This window comes from Cygnus atratus, chromosome Z (genome assembly GCF_013377495.2).
Source record: "Cygnus atratus isolate AKBS03 ecotype Queensland, Australia chromosome Z, CAtr_DNAZoo_HiC_assembly, whole genome shotgun sequence".
Taxonomy (NCBI): domain Eukaryota; kingdom Metazoa; phylum Chordata; class Aves; order Anseriformes; family Anatidae; genus Cygnus; species Cygnus atratus.
In genome coordinates, this window is record NC_066396.1 from 8,925,232 (window position 1) to 8,948,156 (window position 22,925).

General features: G+C 47.5%; 1 protein-coding gene across 1 annotated transcript in view; it reads left to right on the plus strand.

Annotated features, from left to right (window-relative positions):
* Positions 1–20,664, plus strand: part of UBE2R2 (ubiquitin conjugating enzyme E2 R2) — a 51,445-nt gene extending 30,781 nt beyond the window's left edge. The window contains exons 2-5 of the mRNA XM_035565936.2: positions 9,061–9,147; positions 13,507–13,604; positions 18,274–18,408; positions 19,722–20,664. Coding sequence (XP_035421829.1) covers positions 9,061–9,147; positions 13,507–13,604; positions 18,274–18,408; positions 19,722–19,941 — 540 coding nt within the window. The 3' untranslated portion in view covers positions 19,942–20,664. The remainder of the gene's footprint in view (positions 1–9,060; positions 9,148–13,506; positions 13,605–18,273; positions 18,409–19,721) is intronic.
* The last annotated feature ends 2,261 nt before the right edge of the window (positions 20,665–22,925 follow it).

The following is a 22,925-nucleotide window of genomic DNA, read 5'->3' on the forward strand; positions in this document are numbered from 1 at the left end:
GCTCCAAATCACTGAAAACATGAGGCAGGGGTGAAAAGAGGTAGAGAACGGCACAAAACTGAATGCTTCTTGAATTTGACTCCTCACTAACAAAAAAGATGCGCTGTTACCCTAGAAACAATAGCCTGGAAGCGAGGTCGGGTATGTATCAGCTAATGCACTTATTTTAGTTTAAACTTAAACTTGATCTGCTTGAAGCAGCCTGTGATAATGGAGGTGACAGGCACATCATTATGCAATAATGTGAAAATACCCGTTTGTTTCTCAGACACAGGCTTCCCACTGGTGAATGCCTCCTGACACGGCGCTAGTTTCTGCAGGGATCTGGGAGGTGCTAGGCAGGGGGCAGTTTGCAGGGGTGCATCAGACCTTGCTGGCTCAGAGGAGATTGTGGACGCTCAGCAGGCAGGTGCATCATACAGTTACATTTATACAGCCTTATGAATCTAAATTAATGCAATCCTGACCATGTCTCCTCTCTAGGAGACGGTGCTGTTGTACTTAGCTCTCTGGGTTGGAAGCAGCAGAGCCCAGCAGACATGCTTGCTGCTGCTGAGTAAGTGTTAGCTGCCTCTGCCTGGACTTGCTGCCTGGGACCAGCTCCCAACAGGAGGGTTCACAGCTGGCAGTGCAGCACCTGAAAGGCAAGAGGCAGGGCTGTGTGAGTGCTCAGCTGGCTTCCGTGTGGCAGCCAGCATAGGTAAGTTTCTTAGAGGACTGCATTTCCTAGGTTCAGTTGTTACAAACCTCTCTTTTTAAATAAAAGCTGGTGTGCCAGCTTGAGAAGCCTCCTGAAGAACTGCCTGCCTGCCGTGATGAGAAATGCGAAGTTGTGTAACACTGCAGCACCGTGCTTTGGTTTACACTTGCAATGCTATAAATATTCCCTTCCCCTTGCTGCTTATGAAAGAGGTGACTGCATCGAGGCCTGCCCTGAGTTTTTAGCAGAGCATGTGATTGGTTTCCCTTGAGGAATGCTCTCCTCTTGCATGCAGCCTGGATTGCATATGAAGAGAATCAAGGCAATTAGTCACTGACTGACTCATGAATGGTTAGGCTGGTGTTTGTTTAAAGAATGTCTAAAAATAGTTAAAGAGGCTGGAGCAAATGGTGTTTGTGTATCAAGCTAGTTTGGACATCTTTTTGCTCAGCAGAAGCAAACTGTATGGTCTGCCTCACGGAAGAATAAAGCAATCTGCTGTGTTTTAGTATGTGTGCAAGCTGCCAGAATGGAACAAATAGTTGAGCTCATAGAAACTCTGTCAAGCCTGATGCAAAAGGCTGTGAGAGTAGTCTGGTTTGCTCCCGATCGCTTGAATATGAACAAATGAAGCTGTAGCAGTTGCCAGGGTAAGTCCCAAGTACATCATACTGCCTCCTGTTCAGCCACTCCATGGGTGCACGGAGTGTCTGTGTATAAATCTGCTTACAGGAAGTTATTTACCCAGATCGTGGAAGTTCAAAACATGAGATTGAACGGGATGCTGAATATGTTGTAGGCTAATGCAGCTCATAATGAGACGGTCTGCTGAGGCCTGGCAAGGGGAGGCAGATGCCCAGAGTGTCAACCTCATGCACGCTTAACTGGAGGGCTTCCACACATGCTGCCGGAGATGCCAGCAACGTAGCATGATACTTTGAATAAGCAGCCTCAAATATTCCTGCCACTGCTCCAGCAAAACTCTATTATTTCTGCTAATAGAGTTAGAAAATTGTGGTGGTGGTTGTTTTTATTCCTGGAGTGGACAAACCATTTCTAGAACAGCTCTGCTAGTGTCAGCCCTGAGCAGGTCACGTACCAGGTATACCTACAGTAGGACTCCTTCAAGGGCCAGCTTCTCTTTAAAGCAGAGACCTAGGTGGAGATATACAATAGGGAGCAACCTATAGGTGCAGCAGCATCAAGTATCTTTAGCTCCTTCAGTAAGTCTTAGACACCAGAGAGAGACTTCAGCTTCACACACTAGGATTTATTCTTCCTATTCTGTCCAAATGGGGAACTCAGTATTTTTGTACAGATACAAATAAGAACTGAGTCAACTGTTTCTGCCCGGAAAATAGTCACACAGAGCAGCCTCTCCTCATAATGCACACCCAGTGAACCTGACTTCATGCCATGCAGCTTGTGTACAGTCTGCAGGGAAAGTGGCGAAGTCATCAGACCCAGGAGCAGAGTCCCAGCATGAGGACTTCAGCGATCACAAAAGCTTTCACGTCTGGCCTGTCAGAATTTCTGATCCTTTCAGTCTTGTCACTCTTAATCAGGCCTGCTCCTGTAGTGAAGGCTGAATTAGAGGCAGAATGAAGTAATATTTCAGCATGGAAATTCCCAGGAAAATACAGAAACCTCAGTATGGCATTCTCTTTCTTGGGTGGGAATATGAAATTGCTGTAGCACTCAGCTATGTGGGGGAAGTTCAGCAAAGCTGTTGGGCTGGCAGCTAGCAGTACAGAAGAGGACTGAGCTGTTCTGTTTGCCTTTGTCCTATATGGCTGCTGGTAGTTGTCTTTTCTGTGCTGAGCTGGCAGACAAATGCAAAAACCAAGTGGAAAATGGACAGGTTAGAGAACTACTTTGATGGTTCTTCCTTTCCAACTCAGTATCTCTTCTGGATGATACCTACAAAGCCTGGTGGGTTTTGTAGCATCGTGTGAAATCAAATGGACAAGAATAGTAATGGGAGGGCACCTGGCTGTTACACTGCGGCTGGTACCTGCTCGTTTGCCTGAGCTCTGGGGAAACTGGCCAGCAGTTTGGGGCAAAAATTGTCAAAGTAGTGCAGTCTTAGGGACTTGTACCAAGGAGATCAGAAGTCTGGCTTGGTCTGAGACACCGGCTGGGCCATTACTCACCTGGGACGTGATGCTGGGGCAGGAAAAACCTCTCTGCCTGGGAACTTGGGCACTGCAGATCTGTCTTGTATGCAGGCAGTGGTGGGCCTGCTGTCCCCATGCTGGCAAGGCTGTGTGACCGGGGGGACAGCTCCACAAGCGTGCGCGTGGCCTGCTGCCAAGGGAAACTATTATTCAGCTCTCAGCCTGGCCCTGTCTTTCTGTCCCCCTGCAAGCTCTCCAGAATGCAAGTGCTAACAGCTGCCCTGCCTGCAGCTGGATGTTCCCTAGGCCGAGAGGACAAGGAGTGTTTTTTGGCAGGAGCCAAAGTGGCTGTTTCAATTAGCTGGGCAGTATTATGGAGTATCCCTGCAGTATAGCTCCTGCAGGAAGGAAATGTATTTTCTGAGCTGCTCGAGATCCTAAATGCAGCTGGCTTATGCAGGCTAACTCAATCCCTGAATGAGTAGCAGCTGTCAGGAGGAGTTACCACTGTGGAGGCTAAAATCTCCAGACTGAATTTCTAGGATATCAAACAGACAATATTTTTTTTAAAAAAAGGGGGGGGGAGAAGGGGAAGCTTTTATTTCTTTTGAGTAACGTTAGAAGAAAATGGCCTGTTTTCCAGGCACTGCTTGTTCTCACTGACTTCATTGTTTAGAGCAGTTTTATTTACTCAGATCCCTCGGGATGCTCCAGACAGCAGTGTGGATGTATGAGATCACAGGAGCTTGGATGTAAACCAGCTGCACAGGGCCGCGGGGAGTCTCCCCACTACCATCCAGCTCAAGCCCAGCTTCATGTCTATGGTTAGTCCTCTGATTTCAGGTCTAAGGAGCTGAAGACTAATACGTGGTTCAAAGCCCTTGTTTAAAGGTGTAACTGTAATTTGGACCATTGTATCACAGGCTGGCTGCTTTGCTCTGGGTTTTGTGACTCAGTCTCAGCTTCATGAGGATGTAACTACAGAGATTTATCGGTAACATTTTACTGTTACAAGAAGTTTTGGTGAAAGGAAATCTGTTTTGTATCTGAGTAGTCTTCCATTGGAAGCTCTAGGTAATGCCTTAGGTAACTACATTAGGATCCATATATGATATGACTTGTATGAAACAAGGATGGGTTCCTCTGCCTGTCAAACCAGTCCCTGATTTTGTAAGTTAACCTCACTTTGACTCATCTTTGGCATACTGACTTGTAGCTCTAATTTTTTTTGTTTGTTTAGGAGCTTAATGTCCTTTTTGTGAGATCTAGCTCACTCTTCACAGTCAGGTCTTTTGCATTTTAAATTCCCTGTGAAACAGTTCAGGTAATACAGAATATAAAGTATCTGCTGTTAATGTTCATATGGCCATTGCAGCAACAAGGGAGCTTTCAGGACTGAAAAAGTCTTAATTCACCTGGTCTGTGACCTCCTAACTTAGGTCAGAGATGTGGTCCTAATTCTCTCAAAGCACAATAAATGTCAACACAGTGATACGGCACTGCAGGGAAATAATGCCACAACAAGGACTAAAGCACCAGGATAGTGCCCAGCTCCACCACAAGAAACTACTTGGGTCCTAAGTCATAGTATCTGGAGCTGAAATAGAAGCATTGCTCCTCCAGTTGCTGTTACCTTGTCAAATAATTGAGCATGTAATGTAGCTGGCTTCAGTGCTGCCTTTCCAGTTCTGAAGCTGAACCGATTGCAGGGTGCTTAAAACCTCATTGATGTGCGAAACAGGCTGGTGGGACTTACTGTTGACCTCCACGAAATGTGTTTTCCGGCACATGGTATTTAAAACTGCATGCAGTAATCCAGGCTTAATATGGAAGAAGAAAATCCATTAGATGAATTGTATAAATGCTTGATGTGCTAGGAGCAATAAAGGGCGTTTTGTGGGATTAGATATTAACACTTAACCCAGTAGCGGTCTGTAGTTCCTGTTCTTGTTGCCTTTCTCCTGTGTTAAATGCATGGTGTAGGTAGTGCTGTGCTGGCAGCAGATGTTCATTAGGAGTGCAGCTATGGAAAGCCATGATGTGTGCAGCGAGGAGCCTGGCTCTAGCTGTGGGCAAGAGACAATACGGAGACCTTGTGCTGCCTGCGAGGGCTGCAGCTCCTGCCTGGGCATGGGGGTGACCTGCAGGAGGTGAGAGCTGCACGCTGTCTGCGGGAGCTTGGCTCTGGGCTGGCTGGAGCAGACCATCACAAAAACATTACCAAAAAGCACAAAATATTAATATATATATTTATATCCAACTCTTCCTTTGTATCTCAGTTTGTTGGGTTTTCAGAGGGTGCTCGCTTCTGTTGCTGCTGTGTGTGTTCCTAAGGCTTGTGCTAAGCTGGCGATGTTATAAAATGAAAACTGTCTTTACCAGGCACTGTCAGAAACATCAAGCAGCTGCAGTTTCCATTGGCCACTGTAACAAGCTGCTGGTTCCCCTGATATCCCCAAATCAGGTCAGTTGTTGTGACGCTGTTGTGGCTTTCCAGGAAATGGGTGCTCCCTCTGTTTTATCTCCCTCCTGTCACCCCTCTGCAGAGGACAGATAGGATGGATTCACTGTTCCTACCATCGCTGCCTAAAAACAAGGCATCTGGGTTTTCCCAGCGTGAGAGGAGTAGAATAAGTCAGTGTCAGACTACAAAATGTTGTACAGAGCTAAGATGGAATAAATACTGAATTTCCAGACAGCTGAATTTAGGAGGGAATCCTGCTCGTGCTAGTGTTTCCCACCAAGAGGGAGATGGTATTAATTCATAAGTGTCGCTTCAAGTAAGTGGCAAGACCTCTGGAAACTCAGAATCACTGCAGTAATTATTCATAGTGATTATCAGGGCTCAATTCAGTGGTTGGTAGAAACACTAGCTTTGCATTTTCAGGCTGATAGCATGGATATCAAGTAGGATTTTATTTTTCCAGCATATATGGATTTCACTACGGCTGTGCCTTACCAAAGCTGGAGACTGAAGGAAACTGAAATCTGAAGTGCGATCACCATTGGCAATGCCAAGGAGCAAGGCAGTAAAATAGGAAACAGCTGAAATGAGTGTGGTGTCACAATAACCTTAAAACGTGGAGTGCTGTGACTTGGGGGTTGGAGTTCTTGTGCAGTAGCTGTAAATGCCTGCAAAAGGCTGGATCTTCTGACAGTCTGGCCTGTTGAATGGCAAACTAGGGGAGCTCATGGTTTTAACTTAGTGTTTTTAGGGACAGCACATATGACCAGTTATAAGTTGGGGAAGGGGGAATGGGTGGGTGATTGGTCTCTACTGTCCCCACATCAAATGCATTTTGTGGTGTCAAAGAGCCATGGTGAGACAGCAGCTGAAATCAGGGTTATTCCTGGTTAGTTTAAGCTCAGCTGGAGGAGTCAAACAGGTAAATGCAGTAACGGCTGGGTGCTTGAAGGTGTGTGTGGATGGCAACAAGGTAAATTCTGAGTCCTAAATTCGTCTGGCTGTAAGCAGGCTGGGAGTGAGCTGCCCTGCAGCTCTGACACTCTGAGTATGTGGCAGCCCCTGGCTGAGCTTGCCAGCTGTGGGAAGCAGCTCAGAGCTGAACTTGCCTTAGATCGGTGAAACTGCAGGGGGGAGAACTGTGAGCTACTGATTTATTTTAAAATGTGGTTATTGCCTAGTTCAGTCCCATTTTTGCCTCTTAATATGTTTAGAATTGGGCTTTTAGTGGGGGGGATGGAAAAAAAAATGACTTGTAACTGCGGCTGTTGCTGAGTCTGTGCAAGCAGTCTTGCAGTTTGTTGCAGTCTGTCTTAGAAATTCTTGGCTAACTTAACCCTCCAGAAACTCAAACAGCGTTCAGTGAGTGTGGAGTGGTTCTACGTAACTTCCTGTGATAACTTGTGTTACAGAAGAGATGCAGAGTAAACCTCCAGGACCTATTTATAATGCTCTGGGAAAGCGGTTGGTTTCGCTTTTCAACTCCTGAATGATCTCAGTGCAGGGACCTGAAAGTGGTGCTTTTTAAGAAAATCCCTGCTTGTAATGTGGGGTTTCCGAGTTCAGGGGCTTGTGGCTCTGAAATCAGGCTTTGTACAGAGGCTCTGTTTGCTTTCTGCTCCAGCACAGCATCTCAACGTGCTAAACATGCAGGCTAGCTAGAAGAGGCTCACTGACAGATAGCGTGCCCCTGTGAATCCTCCGAACATGCGGCTGGTTACAGGCAAGCTTGGCTCTCGGCTGCTTCTGCATGAGCAGAAAAGACTCCTAACTTCTCTTCAGTTGCATTTTTCTGGTGCCAGAGCTCAGGAGGCATCCTTCCCGTGGCAAAACACCAACTTTCATTAATTCTCTAATATTTGCTGTTGCAGGCAGGCAGATTGCCCTTTTCTATTGCAGAGCTGTGGCTACAGAACAGGATTTAGAAGTCGGAAACCATCTCCCAGGGCCTATCATGTCTGCATGGCCATCGTGCACAGAGCCCGTGGATGCTGGATGGCTCAGCTTTCCCAGGGGTCTTCACCCAGCCCTGAGGGCTTCATCTCAGGATGTGGGAGCAGAGGGGCTGTGTTGGTAGGGGTGGGACCTGCTTCCTCAGCCCCCAGCCGTGTATATGGGGTGTGAAGATGATGCTGATAAGCTGCTGGCAAGGTTTTTTAGATGTCTAGTAACTATACCTGTGTAGAAGACACGCGGTAGCTCCTGCCAAGAAATCCTGTAGCTAGCCCCATCCTGAGTTTTGTTGTTTCTTGCATTTTTAATCTCAGTCCTTGGGCTGTTTCAAGCCTTAGATCTCCTGAAACTGCATGTAAGCACAGGAATGGGCTTGGGAAAACCCCAGTGGTCCCGAGAAGTCTGCAGCTACGAGGTGCAGCTCTTGAGGTGATGTAAATCTGCCCTGCCCTTGGTAAATCTCTGCTCTGCTCCCAGTCCTGGGCAGCACGTTTTGGAGCTAAGCATTGTCTCACTGCAGCAGCTGCTTATTTCTGATTTCTGCAGCGGGGTGGTGATAACAGGCATTTGCCTGCTCTCTTGGAGCAGTGCCATTCACGTAACTGACCTTAAACCGACGGCTAGGATTGTTTAAGCAAATCTTGAATTGTTTGCTTGTGAGCGTGCTGGGGCAAATTCCTGTGGTGGAAGGACTTGATGCTGCCGTAACATACCCACGTGCTGCCAGTAGCACAAGCAGACGTGCAGCACGTAAAGCCATGTGAGCTGCTCAGCTTGTTTCATGAAGTTGAACAGAAAACCTTCTGTTCTTGGCTCCCTGGCACTTTGGCCCGATAAAAGCTGGGTTACAATGCAAAGGCGTATGCCAGTCTGTAAGTAAAACTGTAGCCAGCTGCTTAATTGCTCGTGATTGAATTTGCCTGCCTGCTTATGTTTCTGGGATGTGGGACAAAACCTTCCCATACCTTGTCCTGTGAACAAGGGCAGCGACCACCTCCTGGGCTGGGTGCTCCTCAACCTGTCCAGGTTCAGCACTTTCACTACTTGGCTGGCTTTTCCAGCTGCTGCGAGTGGCAGGGCAGCACAGCAGTCACATCCAGTGCTGGGATCTGTACAGCCCCTGCACAACCGACTCAGCTCAGTCTTGCCCCACTGCTGTCCGCTGACCTCGTGCGTATGGAAGGGCAACGCTTACCATCCTGTCCCATCGGTGTTTGGTTCATCAGGTTGCACGGATTTATTAAACAGACACAAACAGCATTCAGATGTGTTTGTTGTGGCAAGAAGTATGATATTAAGAACCCCGGTAGACAGACCAGTTTTATTCTCGCAAGAAAGGCAAAAAGCCCTGGATGTCAGTTAAGCAAGTGGTTAACAAATCTTCCCTCTGGAAAGATTAAATTAAAAATTTTGCACTGACGCACGTAAAACAGGTCTTTTCATCATGGCAAATGGTTTTAGCCTCCTTCTGAACCCAGCAAGAAAACAATATCTTTGTCTTTTCACATCTATTTTGCCCTGTTGAACAACAGTTGCTGGATGGTGCTGCATGAATCAGGATGTGGCAAATACATTTTGGCTTGTTCTCAGGACTGACCTGGGCTGGTAAGGCTCAGGTATTTAGATTTATTTTGTTCTTGTTTAGTTACTGTTCTGCTTATAAGAAACTGTAGGGTTGTATTGTGGCTCCACATGGGCACTGATACGTGAAATGATCTGCTCAATGGCCTTACTCGAATTTGCATTTTCCACTTTTTCATTGTCATGGTAGCTTGCTGAACTCCTGTTGTTCTGTTTCCTAACCAAAATATTTTTTCTTTTTCCAGGCTCACATTAAGTTTCCTATTGACTATCCATATTCACCACCTACCTTCAGATTCCTGACCAAAATGTGGCACCCCAACATTTATGAGGTAAGGTTTTTAAAAGAAGTTTTCCTAGGCACGTGAGAAGGCTTTCTAGTTCCTTAAACTTATGGAAGTGTGGACAGTACTAAATATCTCTAGCCATAACTAAAGTGGTAAGCTGTTTGTATTAAATGCCAGGTTTGTGCTTCAGCAACAGCTGATCCTGAAACTTGTAGGAAAAGCTGTTCTTGCAGGCAGGGATGGAGCCTTTCTCCTACCTGCAATTGCAGCCTGCAGCCCCAGCTGAAGCACTGTACTGCAAGCGCTGGCAATTTTAGGGGATTCTTGGATGAAAGCTGGCTTGGTCTTTGGTGTCTTACCCTACTGTGATACTTAAGCAACTAATGGTTGTCTGTACGCTTTCAACTATATCTTTATTTCTGGCTTATCCCACTGTTTTGTGTGATGCAACAAGATGTAAGGGGGGAAACCATCTGCGAATGAAGGGGTTTGGTCTCAGGGCACTCTGACTGCAGAAGAACCAGAGCTGGGCTGGAGTCCAGCTTCAGGAGTCCTGTGCAGCCTGGTTGCTCTTCAGAGAAGACTGGACAGATACCTCTGGGCTAAATGTCTTCAGGCCAGCTTGGAGCAGCACTTAGTTCAGTGCATGTGTGGGTCATGCTCAAAGGGTAACACCTGTGGGCTGTTGCATCTGTAATTGGATCGTGGTATGGGTATGTAGCAGCTCCTGAAGGAAATGTTTGTATACAAATGCTCTTCAGAAAGCAGCACTCCCTAGCTTGAAAGCATTGTCTCTGATGCTGAGAACAGGCTGCCTGGAGAGGCTCAGGGTGAGGGCAGCGTGGAGCAGAGCACGGGGAGGTGCTGTGCTGAGGACGCCTGGTGCATCCCCGTGCTCCGTGAGCCTGGGGGCTGGTGGAGCCAAGCTGTGTTCCTGTGCTACTGCCTGGGCATAGCACAAATTGCCCGGCGTGTGCCACACAGGCTAGGCTGTTTCTTGCTGGGCTCTTGTATATCAAGTGATCTCTAGCTTATCAGCCTGGCTGAGCTGAGCTGTTGTGTTACGGAGCAGCAGCTCGAGACAGACTTCAGCAGCGCTGGTGCAAAGACAGTGAGAGGGAGCGTTTCGTCTCGTGGGTGCGATGTTGCTTCTAATCTTAGTGCAATCAGTTCAAAACTACCCAATTTCAATGAGCCGTATTTGAAAGTTGAAGGCCTGTTTTGGATTAAAATTTGACTTAAGCTTTTAGTGGAGGCCAGTCAAGTTCCTGTTAAACTTCAGAATATACTAACCATGTGTCAGCCTGCTAGGAATGCTGCTTGGAGTAGTTTGAGAGGCTAAACACTTTTTCACAAATGTTCCTGTTAGTACAGCTCTGTCACCTTGTCACAGGTCTCTGAGTTTCTGCAGGCTTCCTTTGGGTCCAGTTCAAAACAGGAATGTCATTTCTTCCTCACTGTGAACAAATGATGGCTTCGCTTGATGCCTTGGTCTCGGAAAGCCCTTTTCTAACAAGCTGCTGCTGCTGGATGTCCATCCAGAATGAGTGCACTTTGTGTCACACTAAACTGCACTGATGTTTTAGTCAGAAATGGCCAAAAGCCTATCCAAACTTCAGTGCAGAGCAGGGTAGTAATCCGTTCTAATTACTGGGTGCTCAGGAGGATTGCCTTGTTATGCCCAGGGACTTCCTAAAATCAGCCATCTGACAGTCTCCTGGCTTGAGTTTTGGACTTGACATCAAATCTAACATGTAGCCAAGGATGATGTTTCTCTTCAAGACTCTTTCAGTTACATGAGAGCTTGGTCTATAAATAAGATCTCGGGACCTGCATATTACTGCAGATCCATACTGTACAGGTTGTTTCTGAATCCAGAAATTCTCATGCAGGAGGTGAGTGGGAAATGGTTACCAAAGTGGTATGTGCAAACCGAATCTTGGAAAGGCCCTCTCCCAGTCCCAGTGGGAAAGATGAAAAATTGGCTCTAGGAACAACTGAAGGTAGGAGGAGAAAGTAACCCAAAACTTGATGGGTGTATTTTGGGGTTACTGCTCAAATACTCCAGCTCTCAGCTTTGTACTTTGTGTTCATAGCAGTATTTCTTGGAGCTGAGGGAATCTGAAGCAGCTTGCAGGCTGTTTTGGAAACAACACTTAAGCATTGAAGATGAGGCACTGGGATAACTCCAAATGAAACTGAGAATAAATCAGCAAAGGGCTTGAGGTTTGAGGGTTTGTCAGGAGGGAAAAAATATCTTTCAGTGTAATGAAGATGAAAGAAAGTAGCAGTTTGCAGAATCTGCTGGTGAGACCAGATGGAGAGGTTGAGGCTGACGTTCCAGTTCTGAGCAGAGACTCGAGGAGCTTGTGTGTTTTCCTCATCTCTGGTTTGCTTGGGTCACCCAGCTGGATTTTGGTAACACTGCATGTAATGCTGGGGTCTTTATTTTTGAGGTAACAGGCATTTTAGTTCTGTCATAATAAAGTATGGGCTAGTTCCTGCACTTTTTCTTCCTCTGGCAGATAAATACATCATCCTTGTTCTTATCTTTCAAAAAATGTACGTGGGATGAGCTCTCCCCTTGCCTACACCTATCCCTAAAATCTCATGCTGATCTTAAGCCCCACGATGCTTGTGCTCTTCCAGACTAACGCAGTGCTGCCCTATTTGAATTCTCAAAGATGTAACATTATTGCAAAAAGGAAACCTAACATCCTCACTTCCCTCTTCGTTTTCACACTGCACAATATCTGTTGGTCCATGTGTTGCTTGCTTGATGACACAAGGGACTTCCCCAGCGTGCTACAATGCTTTCTTTTGGTCAGCACTAAGTTTTCCTGGGAGACATTTAATGGAGAAACTGTGTAGGCTAGGGGAAATTATGAATAAATCCAGAATAGGCCATAGACATAATTTAGCACTAGTAAGGTTAATTTCACCTTAAAATGATATTAAAAATATTTATGGATTGCGCAAGTCTCTTGGAGTCCTGAAAAAGAAACTGCCTTGTTATGACAAACTGTTCCAGCAACAGAAGCGTATGCTGGGTATTCAGCAGCTCCAGGTGCTACTTTGCTTTTTGTAGTTATGTTCCTGACAAAAAGCTGCTTCAAAATGACATCGGCTCGCTAAATTAGCATACCTGGCAGGTTCAGTGCGTAGCTGAATTCTGGATACTGATCACAAGCCTCCACCATTGAAGTAGGATCTCATTTGACTGTAAAACAAATGTTAATCATGGTGAGCTGAAACATTTGGGAGGCTCCTCAGGTGAGCTGCTGCTATCTGTAGCTGGGATCGCTGCCTGGGGCTCAAAGGCATGGATGCTATGGCTGAGAGCAACAGCGCTGCTTTGTGCTCCAGCTGCCGGGGGCAGAGCGGTGTTGGTGGGTCCTCAGGATGTAGCCGAGACCTAGTGCTTGGGGAGCTGCCTGTTTGCAGCCTCCTACAAAGCCGATCCTCAGTTTGTCTTGTTCTTCTGACCAGCCTGTACCTTAGATCAAGGTGACAAGTGACAGCCTTGTCATTCACCCCATCCTGCGGGGTGGCACTGCGACCCCACAGGCCCCTGGGGTCTGCTTTGCTGGAGGACATCAGCTGTAGTGAACATTGCTACAGTACCCCTATGGAGTAATCATGTCAGGGTGCTGTTGCTGATAGAAACCTGTAAAAGCAATTCTCTTAGTGTTTATAAGTGGTAGGCATTATGAAACTTTGAATCTATATTCAGGCTATAACGCTGGTGAGTAAAACACAGCTTGAGGATTATGTAGCTGTATGGCTTCCATATGCTGCCAAAATATTCTTTCTGTTGCATGCTGGAAGGGACTTCCTGTGAAACCTTCAGGGAGCATCTCCTGCTTTTTCACCTGATATTTCAAACAGCTGCATCTTAGGGGAGCAGCCTCAGCCTGCCTTGCACCATCTGTTCAACCTCTGCGCATCCCAGGAGAAGCATTGTTTTGATACCTGAGCTAGGATAGAGTGCTAAATCCCTGAATTTAAAGATTCTTGTAGCTAACTCAGTTACCACTGGGGAAGAAAAAATTAACCGTACTTCAGGTCTTGTGACTAAAGCTCATCTCCATCACGATGGCAGTATGTGCTGTCTAGAGACTGATTTAGTCTTACGTGGCTTTACTACTGTTGTTGGTTGCTTTGCTATATTCTCTAAAATATCTTGGCCTGAGATTGTTTTATATCAATTTGCAGACTAAGGGAAGATTTTGAGCATATTAATACGGCAGACCTAGGAAGGATTGAGAACTGTTTCCAGTTCTTGCATGTTTTTTTCATACCAACAAGGCAAAACTGCTCAAACATAGCCAGAGATGATGGAATTGAGTCTTCAGACCTTTACCTTGAGCCGGGCTGTTCTCAACTTTGCTTTCTGTCTTTCAGAACGGAGATGTATGTATTTCAATTCTTCACCCGCCTGTAGATGACCCGCAAAGTGGAGAGCTGCCATCTGAGAGGTGGAACCCTACCCAAAATGTCAGGTAACAGTGTGAACCAGTGGTGTACAAAGCTGACCTCAGAGGCCTGTTGTCTATCTCCTAGACTAATGCCTGTGCTGGGAAAATATTTGGAAGGGAATTAAAGACCTTAGGGAGTTTTAGAACTAAGTTTTAGAGCTCAGGTAGGAACTGGACTCACCAAGCCGTCTGAAGATACTGGGGTGTGCTGTGTCCTGATGCTGGGTTAATGATGTACAGCCTTCTGCTGTGTTCACAGGTTTTCATGTTCTTAAAGCGATCTCAAACGTTTTAACCTTTCCCAAGCCATGTTACCCCACACTTTGGTTATCCAAACTCTTCTAAGATACCAACTGTTGGAAAAGGACATCTCTGAGTATTCAGGCCCCATAGGAGTAAAGTTATGCATAGTGCTACCTGCAGTTTGCCTTCTAATACTTGTCCCTATCTCCTGTCCTGTAGTGTGGTGTCTTGAGCAATTAGCTAGGTAGTTCTTTTGCTGCCAAAACCAAATGATCATTAAGTACTAGAGCATTCAAGGCTGATATGTCCATTTTTGAAACATCAGCTGGATTTCATTCTAATTTCAAGACACTGCCAATAAAGAACTCACAAAACAAACATCAAATAGCAAATCACTGACCTGTGCAGCACGAGTGACATAGGGAAAGGACCTTGAACTCAGGTACTTCTGTTCTAACTACTTAATGTGATTCATTATGCAAACAAAGTTAAAATAACTGACCCTATATTTTTAGCACATCATATAAAAATTATGCTTTTTTCAGTGATTTATTAGTTATTGGTTCCTTAGTTTAAATCTCTTCCACTGGTAGATCCAGCTAGGGATTTCAACCCCTATGAGGGAATGTAGAGATATGAAGAAGGTAGATAAAAGCAGAGTCAAACCATCAGACTAACTTGGCTTCATGAAATTAATTTGAAAAAAGCCTTTGTCAATGCAAAGATCTAGCAAGGGGGGTTTATTGGATTCTTGACCCTTGGAATGGGATTGTAACACACACTGCAAAGTGCTGAACTAGAACTAACGTGGCAGCAAACTAGGATTTGTAACAGTCAGCAAATTATAACAGCTGAAGTTCCCTCCTGGAGCATGCTACTTCAAGGTTAAAAAGGCTCAAGAGAAATGGTCCACCTGAGTTGTGTGAAGTTATAAAGAGTTGGGAGTCTTACCTTAAAAGCTTAAGCTAAATGTTACCCAATCCATCTGTCCCAAGTAGAAGTGAGTATGAAGTGCGCTCTCAAGTTCTAGTACAGACTGGCTTTTAATTTTTTTAATTAACTTAAATAGTATTTTAAACTGTGTACTGCTGAGCTACATTGAGTTGTCCCTCTGCTCACATGGCTATTAACCATGTCAAATGTATGAAAAAACAGTGTATCTCCACCAGTTGTTAGGACTAGATGTCAAGCAAGTTAAACAGAGTTTAGAAGCAGCTTAGGAGATTAATTACTTAGATCACACTCACATTCTGACTGTTTCATTGTACACAGCACTGAAAGCTTGATGTGAAACGCATCTTGCCAGCTATGGTTGCTGCTTTTCCTTACTGTGATGCAGTTTTTGGTGCTTACTCTTGGAATGTTTCGGGCTTAGGGGTGATGTCTGGGGAGAAAACGTTCCTCGGATGTGTTGGCAAGTGGCTACAAAGCTTGTCCTTAAATGTTAGCCCACTGTCAGCACCACCTGTTGGGCTAAGTGCCTCATACAAATGCTTCCTGCTGGGGTCCCATCTGGCTTTGCAAGGCTCCAGAGTTTGTCAGATTGGAGGCAGCAGGACTGAAGGTACATGAGGGGAGCACGGTTGTAATGAGCTGCATGTGTAACCTCTTCAGTTGCTGAATTTTGTAAATCCTGCTGAGTATTGGCAATTCACTGCAGCTGACTGTGGCTGAAATGTCTGCAGGGTGGGACATCATTCAGCTTGGAGAGCACCTGTGCTTCCACCCCTAAAGGTGTCAAGCATCCTTGTTTTTATTTTTTTAACATGGACTTTCCTGTCACTCAGAGCAAGATGAGTCAGCCACAAGTAAGTAGGCAAACATCCAGCAAGATGTGGAGGAATGATCTGTGATCTGTGTGGCAGAGAAGGCTGCTTATCCTTGTGTCCCCAGGGCCATAAAGCTGAGGAACTGGTGGCAGGTCTTAGGGGCTGAGGATCTTTGATCATTTTGGCTGCCCTTCTCTGTATCTCCCCTGGCTCCACTATGTCCTTTGAGGTGTGCAATATTCAGCAGGTGCACTCAGCACAATGTTCAAGATGCTGCTACATCCATACCTTGTGAGGAGAGGTGATGACTGGCCTCATTGCTGCTTTCCTTCTCGAGGATGCTGATTTTTGTTGGCTCTTTCAGCTGCCAGCGGTGTTGGCTGGCAGAAACTGATCAGTTCTAACACTTGACTTCAGCTATACTGATGGTAAACCTTTTACTTGATATCAGAGAATAAAAATGTGCTAGGACAAATCTCCACCTACCTCTAAAAATGGCTTTGAGAAGCTACAAAGTAGATAGCAGCTGGAAAAAAAAATCTCTTCAATAAGGTATGTAACAGGATGCACTGGTTGGTGCTCCCAACCAGTCTGTGATGTCTGTTTGGGTTTAGATGCAATTCACCTGTTTCTGAGCCTTCTGTTGATTTGTGAAGAGAAAAAGGCACTTGAGGGCTGATTCCTTGAGCTTCTGCAGGCTTCTCTCCTCTGATGATAAAGGGATCTGGAGGTCTTGCTCTGATGGATACGGTGGCACTGTAAACATTGAAAGAAGTGGTGTGGCAGCTGATAGGGAGCGGCTCACAAGGTAACTGTTCCCAGAATGAGCAGGGAAGGATGCACAGAAGCACAAGACAGGCTTAAATCCCTGCTCTTCATGGAAACGGCTTGAATATAGTGTGGCCTGAATGAGAAACAGATCCCCAAGAATATTGCAGAAGGTCAGTCTGTATCCAGGATAGTGCAGTTTGCATCTGATGCTGAGGGTGTTTTCAGTCCCCATGTAATAACTTGTCTGTGGTGTTGGGTCCCATGCACTGGGATCCCTTCTTGTTAGTGTACCTTGTGTACCCCCAATAGCAGAGTTTGAATCAAAGCAGTGTGCAGTTCCAGAGGTACCAAAACTCCCGGAGCTGGGGATGAGCAGCACAGCCTCACCGCTCGTGGCCGCTGGCCTGGGTGGTGTGCTTGAGTGGCTTTGCACTGACTTCGGAGCCTGGGGCACTGCAGTAGAAATCTGCTTTTCCTCACTTTGTTTGAAGTGAGATGGGTGGAGCAGATGCTAAGTCCAGCTACTAATTCCTGTCCTGGGCCTTCCCTGGGCTTTGCTCGGTCTAAGCAGAAGTGCTGCAGTGCTGCTGGAGCTAACTTCCTGGCGTCACAGCCTGGCTGGGAAGAATCAAAGGCCTCTGAATAAATCGTTGAGATGAAGTGGAAGATGGGCACTCTCCTGCCCATCATTCCAGTCTGGCCAGGCAGTTTTTTCCAGAGCTGTCATTCTCTTCCTACTGAATTACGTCCTTGTGAAAGCAAATCGTGGAAGGCTCTCCTGATAGCTGTGCTGGCCAGATGTAAGCATTTTGTTTCAAAATCTTTCAAGAAGCTAAGCATCCAAATGACCGAGCATTTCCTGGCACTGTATCCCAGTTAAACGATCAGTTAGATGTGCTCAGCATACACTGCTCTGAGAGCACCTCTAAGTCAATGTGAGTACAGAGGGGGCCGTAGGCTCCTTTAATCAATTCTGCAGGGCAGTTGCTGCGTACGGCTGTATCACAGGACCAATCACTCGCCTCTGGTCTTCCATATCCATTGAAAGCTTTTGCCAGTGTTTTGCACCTCAGGAGGGTGAAGCTGTTGTGGTAGCTGAGGAGAGGCGACACCTGGCCACAACTCCAACCTCTCAACTCCCAGTTGGGCAGGGGCAGCAGCACAGCCCTGTCAGAGGGCCTTGGGTCACTGTGGTCCTCCTTGCTTCCCCAGGGGGACAGGCAAAGAGCCTGGCTTTCTGCTGGGAAAGCTGTGTGTCACCAGGAGCAGGCTCACAGAGTGTGTTTCCAACCCTGCACCGTCCCCAGGAGGCGTGGATGAGCTGAAATCAGTCTGAGCTGAGCTCTGCTGGCCACTGCTGCCACAAGGACGAGAACAGAAGTGGTGGGCCAGGTGCCAGAGTACTCCTGGCTCTGTGTTCCCTCCCCACACTTGTTTTCTTTCCTAGCTAGAACACAAGCTCACGTGCCAGATAGCAAAGGAAAGGCCTCTGCAGATCGGCCTGTGGGAACCCCTGGGCAAGGCAGCTGGAGCACTCTCTGGGCTGCACTTAATCAGTGCAAAAACACTTCCAAGCCAGAAGTGTTCCCCAGCCCAGCCTAGCGAGGTGCTGGGACCACCTGAATACCTTTCGTTATGCTAGAGAGCTTTTCCCCTCTAGATTTTCTGGAGCACATTGCTGTCTGTAGTTGGGTCCTTGAGGTTTGTACTGTATCACCTTCCCCATGCTGCCAGCCATGGTCTGAAGTTCATAAATACCTGCTTTCAGTCCAGCTGTTGGTCAGTTGTGCTTAGCTTAGGTTTTGACTTTAAACAATGCATTCTGATACCTCGCCTAAAAAAAAGCTGTCAGCATCCAGGATCCATGAATGCTTTAGCCCTGACCCTGCTGTTGTGGTTACCTTTTTCAGGACTATCTTACTGAGTGTAATCTCTCTGCTTAATGAGCCCAACACATTCTCTCCTGCCAATGTGGATGCATCAGTCATGTTCAGGAAATGGAGGGACAGTAAAGGAAAAGACAAGGAGTATGCTGAAATCATAAGGTAAGTTTTGTTCTGTGTGGGGCTGTGCTACCAGCCTCCTGCTCCGAATCCTGCAAAACAGACTGATTGCAGAACTTGCTGAAACCAGCTTCTGACTCTAGTTGCTCCTTTAGAAATGAATCCTACAGATTTATTCCAAGTCCAGGTTTCTGGTCCTTAGATTTTTAGGCACAGAATTGGTGCAGACTTCTGGAGCAGAAGGATCAGGCTGATCTGTCTTTGAATTGTTCTTTTCTCAGACTAATCTGGCATGATACTCTGCAAAACCTATTGGCTGCTAGTAAATCCCTCTTGAAGTCCCCACTTGCCTTTGAGCACTGCTTGCATTGCTTGGGATGTGATTCAAACTGACTGCATCCTACTAATTCTGTGCTTAATGCACTCATGAGTCATAATATTGTCCCTCCAATCTGAAGGAATATCAGCAGGATTTGGCAAGTGTTTGCAAAGCTTGGGGTTTGATTAGCTGGGAGCACTGTACAGTCTTGACTGTCCCTTGCTCGGAAGCTCATGGTTCATCAGGAGTTGTTGGAAGACGATATGAACTTGAGCCAGGGTGGCTTGGAAGCACAAATGAGCAGCCCCTACTGCAGAGTGGCTGCTGCCACACTTGCTTGGTTAAAAAAAAAAAACAAAACTACATCTGCATTGACTTGGCTAGCTGGGCATGTGGATCAGAGCCGTGGTTGGAGCTGAGCAGGGCACTTGCTGACCTGGGCTGGGCAAAGAGCCTTGCTGGAGGTTAACTTCATCCCCGGCAGCTCCGCTGGCTTCAGCAGAGCTGGCCTTGCTGCACAAACAGAGCAGGAGGCAGCTCGCAGCCCGCCCTGGGGTGTCGGGGAGTGCTCGTGTCCCACCAGCCCTGGGCAGCAGTGGGGTTATGGCTCTGCCTGCTACCCTGGGGGGGCCGAGCGGTGCCGATGCTCGGGGCAATGCCAGCCTGGGGCATGCTGGGCTGGTCTTTGGTGGTGGGGAGGCTGCGGATACCACCTCTGAAACCATGGCGGTAGGTCACTTTGGGAAGTCCCTGAACAGCCCTTGTGCAGTTAATGTAAGGAACCCTGCTCTGAGCCCTGGCAGGGCCCGGTGCAATAACCGACTTCATATGTCGCTGGAAGCGTGGATGCCACAAACAGACTTGGAGTACTCCCAAACCCAGGGCTATGGGAACTAAATCTGTTGCTGGTGCTGCTTGTGGTGCTTCAGCCAGACACAGGCGGTAGCTGAAACAGCTCCCTGGGCCCTGGGCTGCCAGGAGAACGGGACTGGGAGGCTGAGAAGCCCAATCACACTGCTCTGTCTTCCTCCTGCAGGAAACAGGTTTTGGCTACCAAAGCCGAGGCAGAGAAGGATGGCGTGAAGGTCCCCACTACGCTGGCAGAGTACTGCATCAAAACTAAAGTGCCTTCCAATGACAACAGTTCGGATTTGCTTTACGACGACTTGTACGATGATGACATTGATGATGAAGACGAGGAGGAGGAGGATGCCGACTGTTACGATGACGACGATTCTGGCAATGAGGAGTCGTGACCTGCTCCCTCTATGCCCCTGTACTGCCCTGCCGACTCAGGCCAGAAGGGAGCAGCGGTAACCTAGCAGCAGTCCAGCAAAAAAAGTGTGGGGGGGGGATCAAAAAACTTTTGTCTCCTGCTGTCTCCTGTTGTATGGATCTGTTTGCTCCTTTTTTATGGACCTCTTAGAGACCCTCCACAGAATGTCTGAATTCTTGCATTCTTAACCCTTTCATCACTGTATTATGATTTCTTTTTAAAAAAGAAACTCCCCTTTTCACTTCTCTACGAAACGCTCACAGCGAAACAGGTTTGCTCGCGTTTAGGTTCTTGAATTCAATACAGTCTTGCATTGAGATGTTTAATGTATTTAAAGCTGGAACAAACCCATTGGAAGCTGGGTTTTTGGGAGCTCAAGTGCTGCATTTACTGGGAAGAAAAAAATCCACACAAAGCAAATTGCCAAGGTTTAGCTGCTCCATTTACAATAATAGCGTGTGTACATTCGTTTAGCCTTGTGGTGGTGGCTTTTCCTTTTTAAGGTGTGGGGCGGAGAGTGTAAAGCTACTGTGTGTTGAGCTTGATGGGATGTAACTGAAAGGTACAGTATTCCTTTTCAGCCTGCTCAAGTTAGGAAATAGCTGGCCCCTGGAGCCCCAGTGGGCACAATCAGCTTTGTCTCTGAAAAAGGCTTGTGATATGAACCCTAAAATAAACACGTAACACTTCACGTCTGTACAACTGAGCCCTGGGTTGCTATTTATTTTTTTTTTCAGGCTAAGTTGGGGTTGAAACAGTCCAGGTTAGCTGTGCTGCTGTGACCTGCTGCCAGCTGCCCCTCTCCAGAGGGAGAGCGGACGTGTGTCCTGCTGCCCCTGTGGCCAGCTGCTGCGGCCAGCGCTCATCCCAAACTTGGCTCTGGCATGGGGAAAGACCAATAGCCTCCTGCCCCAGTGCTTGCTAGCAGCCCATGCTTCCTGCAGCCCCAGTCCAGTGCTGGCCTCAGCCTTTTTTCTCTTGCTTGTGTAGGTCAGGTGTGACTGCCCTGCTGATGCAGTGGCTGCTGTGGTTCTGGCAGGGGGCAGAGGGGAAGGGGGGGGACAGGGCTCTCCCCCTGCCTCCCTGGCAGCCCCAGGGGTGCAGTGAGAACCCTACAGGGTTTGCCAGGCTTCTCAGCAGCATGCTTCAACCGGTGCACCTGCATGTTCGTGGGAGCTCTTGGTAGAGCTGGCAGCCCTCCCTTGTGGGCAGGGGCATCCTGCATGCTCTCTTCTGTAGAACTCTTCCGCGGCAGCCTGACCCCTTTGCAATGTGCTCTGCTTGTGCGGTTGTGGTGCAGGGGCCTGAATTCACCTTTAGGATGGGATCTCAAGCAGCAGCCAGCCCTGCCTTCCCCTGCTGAGCCCTGGGGCTGCCAGGAGCTGCTGGCCCTATGGGGTGAGCCTCTCCCCTCCCAGCGGTACAGAGGAAGTTACCCTGATGAGAGCTGCTGGCTCAGGCGCTTACTTGTGCCCCCTCTTCGTGTATCTCAGGGGTTTTCATGGTACGGCACCAGCTGCAGGGGGGAGGTGGGAGCAAACTAAGTGGGGAGGTGGCTGCGGGGCTTGGGGAACTGGCTCTAGAGCTGGCTGAGAGAGAGCAGGGAGGGGAGGACGGCCCCCAGCACCTGGGTGCCTCAAACATGGGTATGCTCCCATGCCCCTCCCGCCTGAGGGGGCTAAAAGGCAGCTGCAGTGGTGGCACCTTGTCCCTTAGTGCTCCCTGAGCACCCTGCTCATGTGTTACCGGGGCAGTGGGAACCTCTCCTGCCCTGTCCCAGGGGACACTTTAGGGAGGCCACTGCTCATCCTCCATGTCCCAAGGGCTCAGCGCCGCTGCCCCTGGCCATGCTGGCCCTGGCGCTGCCCCAGGCCCCTGCTGCTTCCATCTTGCAGGGAAAGCAGCCGGGGGCTTGGGAGGCAGGACGGGGAGCGGCGTGGCCGGGGCCCTGCTGATGACCTGGTTTGAAATGAGGATACTGCATCTTTCAGGATCTCCCATGTACTCTGGACCGTTTTCACTGTATACTCTCCAGTGACTTGTATTTTCAAGCTTGATGTTTGTTGTAAGCTGCGTTATCATGATTCTTCTGTTACCCTTTTCTAAAGACAAAAAAGAAGAAGAGGAAAAAAAAAAAAAGGCAACCTATTTTGAGAGCTCCTACATTAACCAGACTAAGTTCTCTTCCCCACTGTTCCTTGCAGTGTCATTGCTTGTTGACTTGCTGGTTTCCTTTTTCTGAGCTACAAACTGAAGTTTGAGGTTTTTGAAACTATTTAAGAGATTGAGGAAAAATGTTTACCTGATCTGTGTGTTCTGTTTTTTAACCCCCTTGCCACTCTCTCAGCCAATATTAGCGTTTACATTTGCAACTACAGCCTCCTTCAAATGCAGTTTTCAACCATTCTGAAACCAGCAGGGTACACTAGATTTCTTAGTAGTTTTCTTAGCTAATATCCCAGATGTTTTCCTTTTTTCTTCAGTATAATTTACCAGAAAGAATTAACTGATGCATTTTTTTTTGTGTTGTCTTCCCCTTCAGTAGTTATATTTTGTCTTTTCTGCACATCTGTCTACTAATAAAAAAAAAAATGTGAAATGAAAATATCCCTGTACTGTTATGTCCCTGGTAATGGAGCTGTTTTATTTGCCTGGGTTGTTTAAAGTTTTGAATAACAACTCCTGAGCTGTTCTGTGATGATCCCTACTGTCGTGCAGGGCTGTAGATACAGGTAAGCGTACAGGAAAACTACTGCCACCCATGCAGTGATGTGAAGGAGACAAGGCTGTGCCACTGCTTGAAGGTTGGTGGGGTGAGCACAGCTCAGGTCAGTGCTGCTGCAGCCCCCAGCCCAGGCTGAGACCAAGGCCACAGCCCCCAGGAGCGTGTTTGCAGCAGCAGGTGGCAGGGGGAGGCTGCTGGAGGGCTGCTGTGGTAAAGCCCAGGGCAGACAGAAGGCTTCC